We start from the raw sequence: 16,525 nt of genomic DNA, 5'->3' as shown, positions 1-16,525 counted from the left end.
GTCGGGATGCTACTGATCGTGTGCGGAAAGAAACTAAATGCTCAGAAAAACCTTGATGCATCCACATCAGATACAGATCAGAGCCGCCTCCAAACACGGTGTGAATAGCAAGTCTGAACCACAGATACCATCCACACCCCTTCCCATCGTTTGGGATGAGCATGCCACATTGTCCCAACAAAACTGTAACTGAAGAAGATGACAGATATGTGGGACGCTCAGTGCTTGAAAGACTCCCGCTTGCTTGTAGACATTGCACAGCCTCCCTTCACATTTATGAAGACTAGATTGTTTTCAGAGCTGAACTTCAAAGCTCATCAAGCCTTGATGTGCCTTTGCAGCCGTTCCCGTGTGCTGCCGGGAGAGCAGCCAGCCCTGTTCCCATGCAGAGGGTTCCTGGTGCAGAGCTATGGGTGTTGATATTGTGTGAGCCTTCTGCATCCTTATGGGATAGAGCACATTGGTGCAGTGACACAGCCCTCATGGGACATGTGTGGGGGTCAGATTAGACCCACACAGGCATTTCTGACCTCCTGAGCTTGGAGTGTGCCACAAGCTTCCAGGGAGCTTGGAAGGGTGAGCCATTTGCAGTGAGAGCACAGTGATGGATCACTGGCACAAGTGTTCTGTAGCCTTCCTCCAATGCTTCTCCATGGATGATGGTGCTGTAGCCATCCTGCAATGCTTTTCCAAAGCTTTCCCAACAGCTGTGGCTGGTCAAAGAAAAGAGGCTAGGTTTTGTAGAGCAGAGTGTGCTGGCCTGTGAAAAGAGGCTGGGTTGCAGCGTGCACTTGCTTGTTCCAGAACATGTTCCTCTCTCAGGGCCTTGCCTGGGATCTGTGCCTGGTAAATAGGAGGTTTGTAGAGCTGGTACAGACTTGCCTTGGGTTTTTAAAGCATGTTTATGTGTTGCTCCTTGGCAGCCTTCAACTGTAATTCATAAACTTGCTCAGTTATGGCACCTAAATAAGCCTGTTCCAGCCTCATTTCCTTCTCGCAGCGACGGTCTCTTGGCAGTATCCTAGCAAGAGCATATCTGAAAGCAGTTGTACTCTGTGCTCTTACTGTGACACGTCCAGGAGAGGATGAGCTGCCTGTTCCCATGCAGTTTTGATGTGATGCCCTTACTTGGGCACATAACTCGGTGTGTGTTCACTGATGTGCACGTTGGTGCATCTGTAAAGGCAGAACAAGTCGGTGCTGGTGTGGATGTGAAGGGGAGGGCTTCAGAAGTCTGATGGAGAATGACTTGAGGTGAAGGACACAGACAGAAAACATCAGCTCCAGTGTGTGTGGTTGTTCCTGAGGTGGTTTCCAGCAAGGCCAGCACAGCTAAACTTGGGAGGGGTTTAAATTTCTTGTTAAAGTAACTTCGTGTAGTGTGTTGTTCTTACTCTGGGAGCCCTGGCTTAGCTCTGAAGAGCAGAGGATCTGAGTTGTGGGCAATTCTGAAGCAATTTGTACTTTTGCTGATGAGTTATGACTTTGCCCAGCAGTGCCTTTCCCTGTCTCCTTCCTTCCCATCCACCCAAAGACCCCAGTGACCCTTTTTGTTTCTTCCATTTAACACGTCTGGTGGAATGCATCGTTGTTAAGGGGTGTATTCTACCCCTTTTTGTTCAACATCTTGGGCTTCAGTGTTTATGGATGACATACCTACAGCCAGAAAAAACACAAGGTTACGTTAATAGATGGCTTTGTTCATTTAGGCATGACAACAGAAGTGTGCCATCCCTGAAGCGCTGCCCCATCCCTGGCAGTGTTCAAGGCCAGGTTGGACACAGGGGCTTGGAGCAACCTGCTCTAGTGGAAGGTGTCCCTGCCTGTGGCAGGGGTTGGAGCTGGATGAGCTTTGAGGTCCCTTCCAACCCAAGCCACTCTATGATAGTTGCATGCCTTCTCCTTTATCAGCTTATCTAACCAGCCACAGTTATGTACTTCGTCTTTTTTTTTTGTGGTTTTCTATAAACACTGCTTCAATGTTGATTTAAAGCAAATCCTATTGTGATACAGTTGTTTCCTAAAGCAGAAGGACCTATTGCACACCCCTGTGTTATGTGCAGAAGGGCCTATACAGAATCCTGTCTTATCATCCCTCAGCCAGCCCGTGGTGAAGAGGCTGCTGGGTTGCTTTTGGCTTACTCTGTCTGTGCAGCTGTCTGGGCTTCAGTTGTACATGAATTACTATTTCTGATGCTATAGGAATAAATAATGCTCTTCACCCACAGCCATAACATAAGCTGTAAGTCATGGTACGTCAGGAAGATGTCAGACCTTTAAGACCAGTAAAGATTCTCTCTTCTCTGCTGGAGAGGAGATAAACCTTTTGAAAAGGGTGACTTGATCTGTATTGTTTGGAATGCAAGAACTTCCATTCCCCTCATAGTTGTGTGCCTCTGTAAGGTCCTCTCAGTGTCTAGGGGCCATGGTACCCATCTGATCCTCTGTCCCATTCCTCTCTAACAAGCCTCATGTCTCCTTACCCTTGCAGAAGAGAATGCAGAGATCACCCTGGATGTGTCACTGGCGTATCGTGATGACATGTTTGATGATTGGAAGGAAATAGCACATGCAATAGAGATCAGGAAGCTGAAATGCACCTTTGGCTCACCAAAAGTAAGGGGTTTTGATGATGCTGGAGGTGGGCAGGTGTGGGAATGTGTTGGGAATTGTCTTCCTTTCCTTCATGGTGCTTCCTAGAAGCTCGGGGTTGTTCAGTCGTAACTTTCAAACCTGTCATCCCAAAACCTTTGAAAACCTCATGAGCTCCACGTGCGTTTGGGTGCTAGTTGGTGATACAAGAGAAGGGGATGACGTTTGGGGGTAGACTTACAACCGTAAGGAAGAAGAGGTGTGAGGTGTTGCAGAGATGTTGTCTGGAACTCAAATGCTTTGAGATCTGTTTACCCCAAACCATTCTAGAGAACTTGGACCTTTCTATCTCATGCTTGTGATGGACAAAACCTTGTTCTTCAGGAGTGGTGAGGAAATAGCCCCCCAGGGACGCTGCAGCACTCAAAGAACCTGCAGAAGTTTGTTAGAACAACTTCTTAGTGCCTCAAGCTCCAAGGCTTAGGAGCAGCGAGCACAGCCAGCAGCTCAGAACAGCATCTTGTTTAAATCAAGATGTTTCTTTTCTGTGCTGTAGACTGTAATTCCTGTGCTTAAATTAATCTGGCATCTCTTTCCCAGGCCATGGTTTTCAGCTGTGTCTTGTTCTCCCATTTCACAGTCCCTTTCAGTAACCCACTTACATCTCCAGTAATACCCGTACCCTCCCGTACAGCCACATCTATGCAGTGAATACATCTGAGGTGCAGAGGGGAGCATTGCTGCTAAAACAGGACTTAAACTCCACATCAAGATGTGTGTGAGGGGGTTTTGCATGTTTTGTTTGGGCTCAAGTGGTGCTTGTTGAGGGAGGAAGCTTGGATGCCAGTGTACCCTTTCATCCTGGGAGGCTTCATTAAGAGCCTGAAAGGTGAATTTGCTGTTGACTCTGACCCAAACCAGCCAAAACCTTGAGGAAGAATGTCCCCAGGCTACTGACTGTCACAGGCTCTGCCCTGGGAGTTGGCAAACAGGCTCTTGGTGCTAGCAGTGTCCCAGCATTAGGGGTTTGCAGACCCTCCCCATGGAGGGTGGCCCATCCAAGGCTGACCACCGTGTTCTGTGCCCTTGCTCTAGACCCTGGAGTCCGAGGGCCGTCACTACGACTGTGACTTCCTGCCCTTCATGGAGATCGGCAGCGTGGCTCACAAGTACTACCTCATCAACATCCGCCTGCCCGTGAACGAGAGGAAGGGCATTAACGTGGGCATCGGGGAGATCAAGGACATCCGCCTCGTGGTAAGGGCCTGGCCTGCTTCTGTCTGTGGTGTCTGCCTGGGGGCTCCTCTTTGATCCCCATCGAGGTCCTGCTCTTCATCTTGCGCAGCTTGGGCCTGCAGATGTGACTTTCCTCCTTTCTGAGGGATGCTCTCACTGACTGCTCTCTTCTGAGGAGCCCTCCCCAAGCCTGGAGCGGGGCCACCCTCCTGCACTGCTCTGGGACCACCTCCATGGCTCCGAGAGCTCCCCGTGTCCTCTCCTCCCCACCACAGCCTGGCCTGGGAGAGGATTCCTCCATCTGAGTAAGCCCTGCCCAATGGATGGGAGCTCAGGAGGAACAGGCCAGCAGGGTTCAGAGGGGACCCGATCTCTCTTGGAGCTGGCTATGGCCATGCAGACGTTTGGGGTGGCTGATGGCTATCCCTGCTCCTGCCCTCCCTTACGGCTTGGTGACCATGGGTGCTTTTCCCAGCTGGAAAACCTCCCACCACCGTCCCTCTGAGCAGGATCAGTGAGCCAGCGGCTGTGGTGGCCGCAGACAGAGGTGGGAGGGATGTGTGTCTGGAGAAGTGCATTCATTTGGCTGATGCTCTTCCCACCAGTGGTGACTTGGCTCCATGAGTATCTTGTTACTTGTCTGAGAGCAGTTCTGCCAGCTCTTTCCACGCTGTGTCAGTGTCTCCCTCCCGAGTGCTTTGCACCTCGCAGTGGAAGCTGTGTCTTGGTGTTTGTTTTCAGGACTTCTGAAGCCTGCTCAGACACCCTGGGTGCTAAGTAGGAACCTGCTCCCTTTCCTGTGTTGAACAAACAACGTTCTTCAAAGGATAGTTGTATCTTGACAGGCTGTGAGAGTTGGGGCTGTTCAGAGTGGAGAAGAGAAGCTGCGTGGAGACCTTAGAGCAGCTCCAGTGCCTAAAGGGGCTCCAGGAAACCTGGAGAGGGGCTTTGGACAAGGGCCTGTAGGGACAGGCCAAGGGGAATGGCTTTAACCTGCCAGAGGGGAGACTGAGATGAGCTCTGAGGCAGAAGCTCTTCCCTGTGAGGGTGCTGAGGCGCTGGCACAGGGTGCCCAGAGAAGCTGTGGTTGCCCCATCCCTGGCAGTGTTCAAGGCCAGGTTGGACACAGGGGCTTGGAGCAACCTGCTCTAGTGGAAGTGGGTTGGGACTGGATGAGCTTTAAGGCCCCTTCCAACCCAAACCAGTCTGGGATTCTGTGATGTACATGTGCTTATATGTACTACTGCCTACATGCCTCTCCTCTCAAATCCTCTAAGCACCACAGAGTAGTGATGTTAAACCCTGTACAGCCATTGCATTCCACCCTGATTTTCCTTAGGGCATCCATCAGAACGGAGGCTTTACAAAGGTGTGGTTTGCCATGAAGACCTTCCTCACGCCCAGCATTTTAATCATCATGGTCTGGTACTGGAGACGGATCACGCTGATGACACGCGCTCCTGTGCTGCTGGAGAAGTGAGTAGGGGCTTGTGTGTTGGCTATGGTGACCCTCAAGCAAGAGCAACCCGAGTGAGGTGGTTGTTGCTTCCAGAATCCATGTTTGGAGAGACAGGAATGGTCTCATCCCTGGCCCCTCCCTCCACCCAGGCTCACTGGGAGCAGCAGACCTCGATAGCTTCCCTTCTTGCCCATGAAACCCACACAGAATGAGGAGCTGTATTTGCCCACTGCTGCTCAGAGGGGCTCAGTCCCCAGGGGCTTGCTGGCAGGAGGTGACACTGCCCAATGGTGCTGGGTGTTCTTGTGTTGCTCCTCATGCACAGCTTTGGCTGCTGGGGCTCTGTCCTCTCCTTGCAAAGTGGAAAGAGATGGTGCTTCTGTCTGTCCAGGGTCATCTTTGCTCTGGGAATTTCCATGACGTTCATTAACATCCCTGTGGAGTGGTTTTCCATCGGATTTGACTGGACTTGGATGTTGCTCTTTGGAGACATTCGACAAGGCATTTTCTATGCCATGCTCCTGTCTTTTTGGATCATCTTCTGTGGGGAGCACATGATGGTGGGTACCACACAGAAGGGAAGGTGGCTTCCAGCCCCACATGCAGCTCCCTGTACTTGAGTGTTGGAAACAACGCTGTGGGGCTTGCACCAGGCAAGAGGACTTCAGGCTAACTTGCTTCTCCTTTTTCTCCTCCTCCTCCCCACCTCTTGACCCTCTGATCAGGACCAGAATGAGCGGAATCGTCTCTCAGGGTACTGGAAGCAGGTTGGACCCATAGCTGTTGGCTCCTTCTGCCTCTTCATCTTTGACATGTGTGAGAGGTAGGTGTACGCTGCGAGCTGAGGCTCCTGGCCACCTCCTGCAGCAGGGGCCAGCAGTTTAACCCCTATGGCTGGACATACAGCCCCATCTCATGAAGCCTCCTGTGAGCACACTGAAGCATGCTGGCATGTCACAGCAGTGAATATTATCCCAAAGGGCTGTAAAGAAACGCTTCCCACCTCGTCTCCTCCTCACCACATGGGAAAACAGCATGGGTGGCTCTGCAGCAGCTCAGTGTTTTCCCTCCTCTTTGCAGGGGAGTGCAGCTGAAGAACCCCTTCTACAGCATCTGGACCACTGAAGTTGGCACGGAGCTGGCTGTATCCTTCCACCCGCCTCGGGACAGGCTTGGTCTGTGTTGGTGGGAGAGGGAGGGTGTGGGAAACCCTCCTCCTTCTGGCATTCCAGGGCTGGGAGGGGGGGCTCAGGCACTGTGGGAGATGCTGGTGGCATTTGGAAGAAGCAGTCCTGGCAGGTTTGGAGCTGGTACCTCTAGGGACTGGTGCTGTGCTGCGTCTCACTGGAGAACTGAACCTCTCCTCTGCTGTCAGAGCTGGGGCAAAGCACGGGGGAGTTAAGTCCTGGGTGTCATTGCAATAACCCCAGCACCTGTGATACTTTATCTCCCAGCTCCAGCCTCAACAGCATCTGCTCTTGGACCCTCCATTTGCTGCCATTATTCAGGCAGGTGCTGCTGAGGCAGTTCCATGCATTGCTCTTCCAAACCCACTGGAAGGGCTTGTTTTGCTGCCATTAATCATAGAATCATAGAATAATAAGGGCTGGAAAGGACCTTAAGATCATCTAGTTCCAACCCCCCTGCCATGGGCAGGGAATTAATGTTGGTTCTTGGGCTGAGCTCACCCACTAAAAGTTCAGTGGTGATGTTTGGGATGATACTAAAAGAAGGGAATCACCTGAATAATGATCTCTGTTCCTGTTCAGCTCATACCATGTTCTCTTAACTCACTGCTCAGATGGCCTTTATTATAGTTGCGGGAATCTGCCTGTGTCTCTATTTCCTCTTCCTGTGTTTTATGGTCTTCCAAGTGTTCAGGAACATCAGTGGGAAGCAGTCAAGCCTCCCAGCCATGAGCAAGGCTCGTCGCCTTCATTACGAGGTAACGTCCCTCCTCGTTGCACAGGTACCTTATAAATGCATTTTTGACCTCGAAGTCTATACTGAGACATTCCCTATCCATACAGTCCTGAGCTGGGAGATCTGATCTTCACCAGCTTTCTTGTGCTGCTCAAATCCCCTAAATGCCTTTTTGTTTGACTGGTGTGAAGTTTCTTCTTTATTTGGGTCTTTATTCCCAGTGGAATACTTTAACCTGTGAGGAGGGTACGTAAGCTCCCTCTCCTTTTCTGTCAGTACTTGCTACCTCCCAGCATACTGGACAGTGTTGGAGAACAGAAGAAAACTGCCCAAGTTACCATTTAAATCACTATGGCTTGTAAGCACATCAGTTCCTCACACCTCATTTCTCTTCCTGTAATATTAATTACTGTATTTAATGGAAAGCGGTGCTAAGACCACCCTGTTTTACTGTGATGTGAATTAGTATTTTTGGGGTTGTCTTTTCCCAGCCAAGTTGCAGGAGGGAAACTGTCCTGCTAGGATCAAACTGTGACATGTTCAGCCCATTATCCCTGCTTTTAGCCCATGATTTTGGATGTTGTTTCTGTTCTAGCTGTCTGTAACTGCTGCAAGACACGAGGAGCACAGGGTGATGCTTAAACTGAGTGTGCCTGTTTTCATGCGTGATAAATATTGACACACCAATGTTGTTCTCTTAAATAATGGTCACTTCTGATATAAACAAGTCTGTTATCACCCATCAGGAATGCACATAAAAACCAGGAAGTTGGAATTGAGAGAATCTCAAGAAGATATTGGGCATTTTTCCATCTTTCCCTTTAGCACAGGACTTCAGCTCGTATTGTGGAGCTGTTGGGGCTGTGCTCTGGGTACAGACAGCATGAATCTGATCTGGAAGAGTTAAATTAATAGTCATTTGTTGTTGCAGTGTGGCTCAGTAATTACGCAGACACTGACATTTCCACCAGAATTCCAGAAACAGGTTAAGAGAAACAGCTCACACACAAAAACAAAGCAAAAAGAGCTCGTGAGTGAAAATGTAAAGCTAGTGGAAGCAAGAACGATCTGCAGTCACATTCCCAAGCGGGTGATCTTGAGCCTTAGCTTATCTTATAATCTATGTTCTTCTGTAATAGCCAGTGTAGTTCTGACAAGTGTTGGGAACTGCTGCAGTTCCCTCCCAAACAGATGCAGAGGTGAAACACCGACTCGTCCCGCTGAGCCGTGCGGGCTCTCCACAGATGTTTGTCCTACAGAAGCCATGAGCTATCTCCCAGGGAAAGCCCATGGCTTGGGCTGACCTGCCGCCTCTTCCACGTGAACTCCTGGTAAATCAGTCACAAAGGCAAATGTAATGGAAAGGCAGAGCTGTCCAGACACGCACGCCCGGGAGCATCCGGCAGGAATGCAGACGTGTGGGGAGCGGAGAATATGACCCCGGCGCAGAGGAGTGGGTGGAGGTTGTTTTGCTTTGGGGTTTCGTGGGTTGGACCCATTTTTTTCTTTGCCTTTTTTTTTAATGCTTGTCTCTTGTATATGCTAAAACCCAAAATGGGTGTTGTGGAGTCTGTTAATGTGACCAGTGACATTTCTCTCCACACAGGGGCTGATTTTTAGGTTCAAGTTCCTGATGCTCATCACCCTGGCGTGCGCAGCCATGACCGTCATCTTCTTCATCGTGAGCCAGGTGAGTGAGAAAGCTCTGCTTCCTCTAAGAACATCAGCCTCCAGTTCCATAGCCACTTACAACTCGCTTGCTGATCAGACAAGATCTGCCTGTTGCCAGCAGATTTGATAACAACTTGCTGTTTAAGAAGCTGTTTTCACTTATTTGAAGCACTGCCGTAAAATTGCTCAGCCTGAAGCCTGCACAAAGGCCCCTGGCTCACGGGAAGGGTTGGGCTGTGCTGTTTGAAATATCAGCCAACAGGGTTTAAGTCATTTCTGAGAACTCAGCAAGAGCGAAAAATGTTCTGTTCATGTTGAAAGGACCCGGTGGCTTTGTATGACCACAGAGAAATAACAGAGTTCAGTCTTCCTCGGGTGGACTCTGCAGCCCTGCTGTTTCCAGCAGTATCTGGACCTATTTATTCTGAGCTCTGATGCTGTCTCTGTACAAATGAGCTTACATCAGTACGTAAATGACTTTGGTTTACTCCAAGTGACTTTTCAGATCGCATCTGTTTCAAAGATGTCATTTTGGGGAAGGACTTTTGACAAAGGCATGTAGGGATAGGACAAGGGAAAATGGCTTTAAACTGGCAGATTAGACATCAGGAAGAAGTTCTTCCCTGTAAAGATGGTGAGAATGGGCACCCTGTGCCAGCGCCTCAGCACCCTCACAGGGAAGAGCTTCTGCCTAAGAGCTCATCTCAATCTCCCCTGTCAGGTTAAAGCCATTCCCCTTGTCCTGTCACTAAGCTAGTTTAGTTAGCTTAAATAAAGCTGGTTTAGCTTTCATCTTTCCCCCTTATGTCTGTTTCTTTACCAGAAAGCCAACATTTCAGTGTGAACAGTCTGTATATCTTCAAGTAATATTAATATTGATGACACTTTCTTAAACCTTTACAAATCTGTGTCTGTCTACGGCTGGTGCTGTCAGCCCAGGCCTCTCTCTGAGCCAGAAGCAGCAAGGCAGCATCCAGCACATGAGCTCTTTGCATTATTCAGGCTGGTTTTCCTTCTATAAAAGCTCGATTTACACAAGTCTATAATGTGTTCAGATGTAACTAGTCTCCTATGTACTGTCCTTCACGTGGCAAACCTTGGGGTGAAGTTGATGCTTTAGGGGGTCACTTCTGTATTTGCACAGGTTTTGGCTTTGCTGACCAGCCTGTGTCTGCTGTCTCCCTGGCAGGTGACTGAAGGCCACTGGAAGTGGGGGGACATCACGATACAAGTGAACAGCGCCTTCTTCACCGGCATCTATGGGATGTGGAACCTCTACGTGTTCGCCCTCATGTTCCTGTACGCGCCATCACACAAGAACTACGGTGAAGACCAGTCCAATGGTAAGTGCCTCCGAGTGATCTGAAGGCTGTCATGGGAAGGAAGTGATAGAATGTGGGTGATGCTTTTGGAGTATTTTACTTTCTGGCCAAAGTGCACGTTCAGCACTTGGAAATGTTATGCAAATGATGATTTGGTTTTCCTAGCAGACACTTTTATTAGTCATAGAACCATAGACTGGGTTTTGTTAGAAGGGAGCTTAAAGCTCATCCATTTCCAACCCCTGCCACTAGAGCAGGTTGCTCCAAGCCCCTGTGTCCAACCTGGCCTTGAACACTGCCAGGGATGGGGCAGCCACAGCTTCTCTGGGAAAAGTCTGTGCCAGCGCCTCAGCACCCTCACAGGGAAGAGCTTCTGCCCAAGAGCAAGAGCTCATCTCAGTCTCCCCTCTGGCAGGTTAAAGCCATTCCCCTTGGCCTGGGAGAATGGCTTCTTCCTAACAGAAAGGCATTTACAGAAGCATTGCATAGTCCATAGCTCAGGTAGCTCCTGAAAGCCTGGTGGGGATAAAATGGATCTTTTGCTTTCTCATTCACAAGTATTTCATTGTGAAATGGGGCTAACAGAACCACTTTGTTTCTCAGGTGACCTGGGAGTCAACAGCGGGGAAGAGCTCCAGCTCACCACCACCATCACCCACGTGGATGGGCCCACAGAGGTTTACAAGCTGGCTCGGAAGGAGGCTCAGGAGTAACGCTGAGGTGGCCTCACTGGGACCCCGACAGGGGTGGAGAGCAGAGGGCAGCACAAGGCCCGTGGCAGGAGCCCTGTCCAACCTGCCTTGCTCCTCGAGCACCCCGTGCCTCGTGTGTTTCACAGGCAGTGGCACCGAGCAGAGCATTTGTAAACTCTTTTTAACCTGGTGTAGTCATTTCTGGGGGGAGGGATATGTCCATCGCGTTACACTCCAGCACGTAAAAACCGGACAGAAAAGCATTAAGGTTGCAAAGTCGCCTGTTCAGACATTGGGAAGGGGCAGAGCTGATGTTGGGCAGTTGTTACTTGGCTGTTGTGTGCCTGTGCATAAAAGTGGTGCCAGGGGTCAGGCAGGGAGCATGGATTTGGTACTTGGAGTTTCCTCCTCATGTGCAACTTAAACAGGGTGTTAGTTGGGGAAGACTTCATTGTAAGAACATTTAATTCCACCATCTATAATTGTATTGAGCCTTGGTTGAGGTGTTTAGTACAGCCCTGCAGCAAACCTCTGTCACTTGAGTGAAGCACAGCTGGGGGAAGGAGTAGCCTGTGTGCAGTACATAAGGTTCTAGTAGAAGCAGCAACATGCTTTCTTAGTAGGTTTTACAGCTGTTTGTTAAATACAGGGGAGTGTGAAGCTGGATGCCTGAGCTAGTTGCAGGAGAAAGAAGGGCTCCTATCTTGAGTTCCCAGAGGAACTGGTCTCACAGCCTGTCCTCAGCCCCTTTGGCTTCCCTTGCTGTTGTTGTCTTCCTCTTTTTGTTATGGCTCATTCATTCTTACATGCTTACATGCCATGGGGAGAAGAGAAAGGCCACAGAGGCACAGTGTGTTCTTGGTTCCTGTGCCTCTGAGCTCCTCCTTGCACTGCTGGCGTGGAGCACGCTTGGCAGAGCTTGATTTTCCATGGATTATTGAACTGATGTAGATATTTGCTTTTACAGACCAGAATCAGGCAATGAGGTCGCTCACCCCTGTGCTGTGTCTGGGCAGGTCTGGCTGTGACACTGCAGTGGGTCAGGGGAGTGGGGACTGAGCTGGGCTGGAGCTTAAACTGGGCTGTGCTGGGGACCAGCGAAGAGATGCATTAATGGTGTGTGTGGGGAGAAGCATGGCCAGAAGGGTCTGTGCTGCTCAGGGCACATCTTCCAGAGCCTGGAGGATCCAGAGGGCCTCATTAACTGGCCCTAGCAAACATCTGTATTAACTGCTAGTAACATGTAACTCACCCTCCTGGTTTTGTCCCTAAAAGAATCTCCCACTGCTGTCTGATAGTGAAGGGTCAGAGATGAGGGAGAGAGGGGAAGCTTCCAAAGCCAGCAACAGTCATTGCAGGTACTGGTCCTGGAAAAAGGGACATGTTGTTCTTGGATTCTTAAAATTTATGAAGTTGCAAATCAATTGGCAGAGTAGTAAGGTTACAAAATGGAAGTAAAATGAGAAATGCCAGAAATGGGATCATCTGTGAAACCTTAATCTGCCTCTAGCCAGTGTGCGCATCACTCTGCAGTTAAAGCCCGTATCTGCTGGCTCTGCTGTCACATTGGGGCTTGTGTCCTGGGGCTCTGGGCAGGAGCTGAGGCTGTGCAGGGAGGGCTCTGCTTTGTACTGGGAGGTGCTGGTTCATCACGATTCCCACCCCAGCAAACAGCTCGTGCTCGGTGACGCTGGTCCCTGCCTGCCCTGTGCACCCACCCGCTGTCTGCACAGGGCTGCTGCTGCTGCGTTCAGCTCTAACCACCCCTGTCACCATGTCAAGCATGTTAGGCACCAAATACAGCACCAGCATTCCCTGCCTTTTGCTTTCCCTTCCCCGTGTTTCTGGAGATGAGTCAGTACTTCAGCTGGGGTGAGGTGTTCAAATAATCATAGAGTCCTACAATGGTTTGGGTTGGAAGGGCCCTTAAAGCTCATCCAGCTCCAGCCCCCTGCCCCGGGCAGGGACACCTTCCACTAGAGCAGGTTGCTCCAAGCCCCTGTGTCCAACCTGGCCTTGAACACTGCCAGGGATGGGGCAGCCACAGCTTCTCTGGGAAAAGTCTGTGCCAGCGCCTCAGCACCCTCACAGGGAAGAGCTTCTGCCTCAGAGCTCATCTCAGTCTCCCCTCTGGCAGGTTAAAGCCATTCCCCTTGTCCTGTCCCTACAGGCCCTTGTCCAAAGCCCCTCTCCAGGTTTCCTGGAGCCCTTTTAGGCACTGGAGCTGCTCTAAGGTCTCAGCAGCACCTCAGCTGGGATGCAGGCTCAGAGCTGAGGAACATTGAACCTATCACTCCGGGTGAAGTCCCTCATGTGCTGCTGCGTCTGAGCACATGGAGTCACTGTAGCACAGAAGAAGTGCCAGGAACTACTTTGGGAAGTAGCTCTGGATTACTTGGGATACTTGAATGGAACACTCATCACTTCTTATAAGTTTGGGTTGGTTTGTTTCAAAGTGGGCTGATGGTGCCCCTGTACTGAAAGGAAATGTGTTTTAAAAGCAAAAATAAAGGAGGGGGCACACTTGCTGTATGTGGAGCAAGTGCTGGGACTGCAGCTTCAGCATGATGGCAAAACGTAACCTGTGAGCAATGCACACATGGAAAGTAAGCACTGGCAGGTCCAAGGATTGAATCCTAAGGTCTAGTTCCAACCCTCAACAAGAAACGAGCAACATTCCTACTTGCAGTAGTTGAGGTATAAAGTGAACTGAATCAGTGCACATCACCCTGATTCCAGCATGTTCCTGCCCAGTGCTCGACTTTGCAACTTTAACGTCCTTTTTACGTTGGGTTCTTACGTGATATTTATGTTGTTCCCATACATGTGTCCACAGTTTGTTTCACAGCTTAGGGTAGCACTGTGTTTTGTAAAGGCTCCTCACACTGGGGGAGCTGCAGCTTTCAAACCAAATCGTGTGTCAAACACTAACAATCTGTTTACGGGGGGGGGTGTATGTGTGCGTGTGGGGGGGTTTTTTACTTCCTAATTCCTCAGCCCTACTCATGTCTCAGAAGTAGTCCCTGGCTGTTATTAAAATATATTCCTTTTTTTGGTTAGGTCGAGTTCAGTTTTTACAGAATGCTTTAAGCAACCTGGAAAACGTGTAGTTTTGTTAATTTAAATAAAATATACACATTGTGGATTTGTGGTGTGCCTGGGTCACTGAGAGACTGTTCTGCTGTGACCGGGGTTGCTTTGGTTTGGTGTTTTACTTCAGGAAGTTGCACATCACAGAGCTTGTTGCTGGGGAAAACAGTTGAGTTGCTTGGACAGTTTTTCCCCCAAATCATATCTCTGTATCTCCAAATGCTTTCTGGTGCAGACACACGGTGCTGTGGTGCTGATGGCTATTTGACCTTTAAAACCTTTGCTGTCGGACTTGTGAGCAGAGCTGTTTCTGCCTGGTCTCTGGAGCATCAGTTGCCTGGATTATCCTCCTGCAGGGGTTACAGCTGCCCTTGTCTGCAGGACCAAGGTGTTGAGCTGAAGAATGTTCCCAGAGCAGGGCACAGCTGCTGGATTTTAGAATCCCAGAATCCCAGCCTGGTTTGGGTTGGAAGGGACCTTAAAGCTCCTCCAGTCCCAACCCCCTGCCACGGGCAGGGACACCTTCCACTAGAGCAGGTTGCTCCAAGCCCCTGTGTCCAACCTGGCCTTGAACACTGCCAGGGATGGGGCAGCCACAGCTTCTCTGGGCACCCTGTGCCAGCGCCTCAGCACCCTCACAGGGAAGAGCTGCTGCCTCAGAGCTCATCTCAATCTCCCCTCTGGCAGGTTAAAGCCATTCCCTTTGGCCTGTCCCTACAGGCCCTTGTCCAAAGCCCCTCTCCAGGTTTCCTGGAGCCCCTTTAGGCACTGGGAGCTGCTCTAAGGTCTCCCCTTCAGGAGCCTTCTCTTCTCCAGGCTGAACCAGCCCGGCTCTCTCAACCTCTCTTATTTCCCTTCATGCTCCGTCCCCTGCACTTGCTAGCCATGTTTGCCAGCCCTGGAGCTGTGGCATCTTGCTGTGAACTTCACATGTCGCTGTTACCCTTCTGCAATGTCAGTTTGAGCGTCCTCCATCTGCTGCTGTATTCTTGGGCACCTGCTCTCCCCTGACTTCTGTCTATAATCTAGGAAGGGGAAAACAGGAAAAAAGGTTTCCCGGGGCTTGCTCTTAAGGACTAATGGAAAATATGTCAACAGATTAAGTTTAATATCAACAGCTTGAAGATCCCATTGCAATAGGGTCTGCCTTGGCCGGGAAGAGGGGACTGAGTGGCTGTGTCTCAGGCAGAGCCTGTGGCTCCATCTCTGCAGCCTGTGTTGGCGACAGCTTTTCCGCCCCAGCAAGGACCCGGCGCTGCTCGGAGCCAAGCCAGAGGCGGAACAGCGCGTTCGGGATCTAATGAATTTCAAAAGGGCAAGTTCATGAATTGTAAATAAGTGTAAAACCACCGCCACCTCCACACGGCTTCTCCTCCAGGTTCGCTGTTTACTGAGGCTCTTTGCTGGCTGCGGCACAGCTCTGCCCTGGCAGGTCTTTGCTGCCCTCTGCTGCCACCGCAACACGGCTCTGAGCAGGCTCAGTGATAAATCCCTTCTCTTTAGAAATGCAGGGAATTCTCTGATGTGAAGTTCCTGTTACCTCCAAGGTGCTGTTCAGGGTCCAACCGGCCCCAAGAGCTTCGTGCTTCTGTGCCACTGGGCAGGGACGCGGTGAGGACTGGAGAGGAGTGGGAAAAGCTACCCGAGAGTCTCTTTAGAAGGCTGCCTGGTGTTGTCATGGGCAGCCAAAGTCAGTAGAAGGGAAATGGGTTGTGATAGATTCTGTGATATTTTTGTGATAGAGCTCAGACCTTAATAAAGGTCAGCAAATGGTCTTTGGTTGGGACAATTTAACTGTTTTTCTTATTCTCAAACGTTTTCTGTGTCTTCTTCAAAGTCTGGGGCTGGAGTCGGGGCTCCAAAGCAGGTTTGTGGCTGAAGAGCTGAGCAAGGAGCTGCAGAGGTTCCAGTGCAGGGATGGATCTGGCCCATGTTTCCCAGCTTCAAAATAGAAGCAGCAACTTGTGACTGGGTGAGTTTGAGTGTCCCAGCAGTGACCTGAGCCTGTCGTAGCACCACAGAATGGGTTGGTTGGAAAGAGCCTGAAATTCCACCCCCCCAGAGCTGGATCAGGACTGCAGGGGGGGTCTCCCCAGAGCGCAGCAGAGGGGCAGGATCCCCTCCCTGACCTGCTGCTCACGCTCTGGGGGTGCAGCCCAGCACACGGTGGGGTTCTGGGGTCAAACACACACTGAAGCCGGGTCGTGGGAAGCTTCTCCTCACCCAACACCCCCAAGTTCTTCTCAGGGTTAGTAGTCGTATCCTTTAAAAAGTCCTATCTTTTGGCTGTTTCATTACCTCAAGTCAAAGAAAGTTTATATCCAGTATGAGGTATCTGTGGTTTCTGCTATTTTTCCATCCTCATTTTGTGGCGTTAAAGCCCTCCAGAGGTTCCAGAGGAAGGGCACCCTTCCAGGTACAGACGAGCTCGCTCATGAGATGGATGTTCTGCCTCTAAAATAGAAAAGCCACTGTGGTACATTTCCTAATCAATATTTTACAGGCTGAACTGCACTCCCAAGTCTCGGCATTACTGGGAA

General features: G+C 50.3%; 1 protein-coding gene across 1 annotated transcript in view; it reads left to right on the top strand.

The window, feature by feature from the left end:
* Positions 1-14,040, top strand: part of WLS (Wnt ligand secretion mediator) — a 35,129-nt gene extending 21,089 nt beyond the window's left edge. The window contains exons 3-12 of the mRNA XM_030494096.1: positions 2,492-2,616; positions 3,688-3,849; positions 5,168-5,304; positions 5,679-5,847; positions 6,013-6,110; positions 6,368-6,431; positions 7,089-7,232; positions 8,817-8,900; positions 10,071-10,224; positions 10,807-14,040. Coding sequence (XP_030349956.1) covers positions 2,492-2,616; positions 3,688-3,849; positions 5,168-5,304; positions 5,679-5,847; positions 6,013-6,110; positions 6,368-6,431; positions 7,089-7,232; positions 8,817-8,900; positions 10,071-10,224; positions 10,807-10,916 — 1,247 coding nt within the window. The 3' untranslated portion in view covers positions 10,917-14,040. The remainder of the gene's footprint in view (positions 1-2,491; positions 2,617-3,687; positions 3,850-5,167; positions 5,305-5,678; positions 5,848-6,012; positions 6,111-6,367; positions 6,432-7,088; positions 7,233-8,816; positions 8,901-10,070; positions 10,225-10,806) is intronic.
* Positions 14,041-16,525: the final 2,485 nt, after the last annotated feature.

Source organism: Strigops habroptila, chromosome 8 (genome assembly GCF_004027225.2).
Source record: "Strigops habroptila isolate Jane chromosome 8, bStrHab1.2.pri, whole genome shotgun sequence".
Taxonomy (NCBI): Eukaryota; Metazoa; Chordata; class Aves; order Psittaciformes; family Psittacidae; genus Strigops; species Strigops habroptila.
This window is presented reverse-complemented; position numbering and strand designations above follow the sequence as displayed.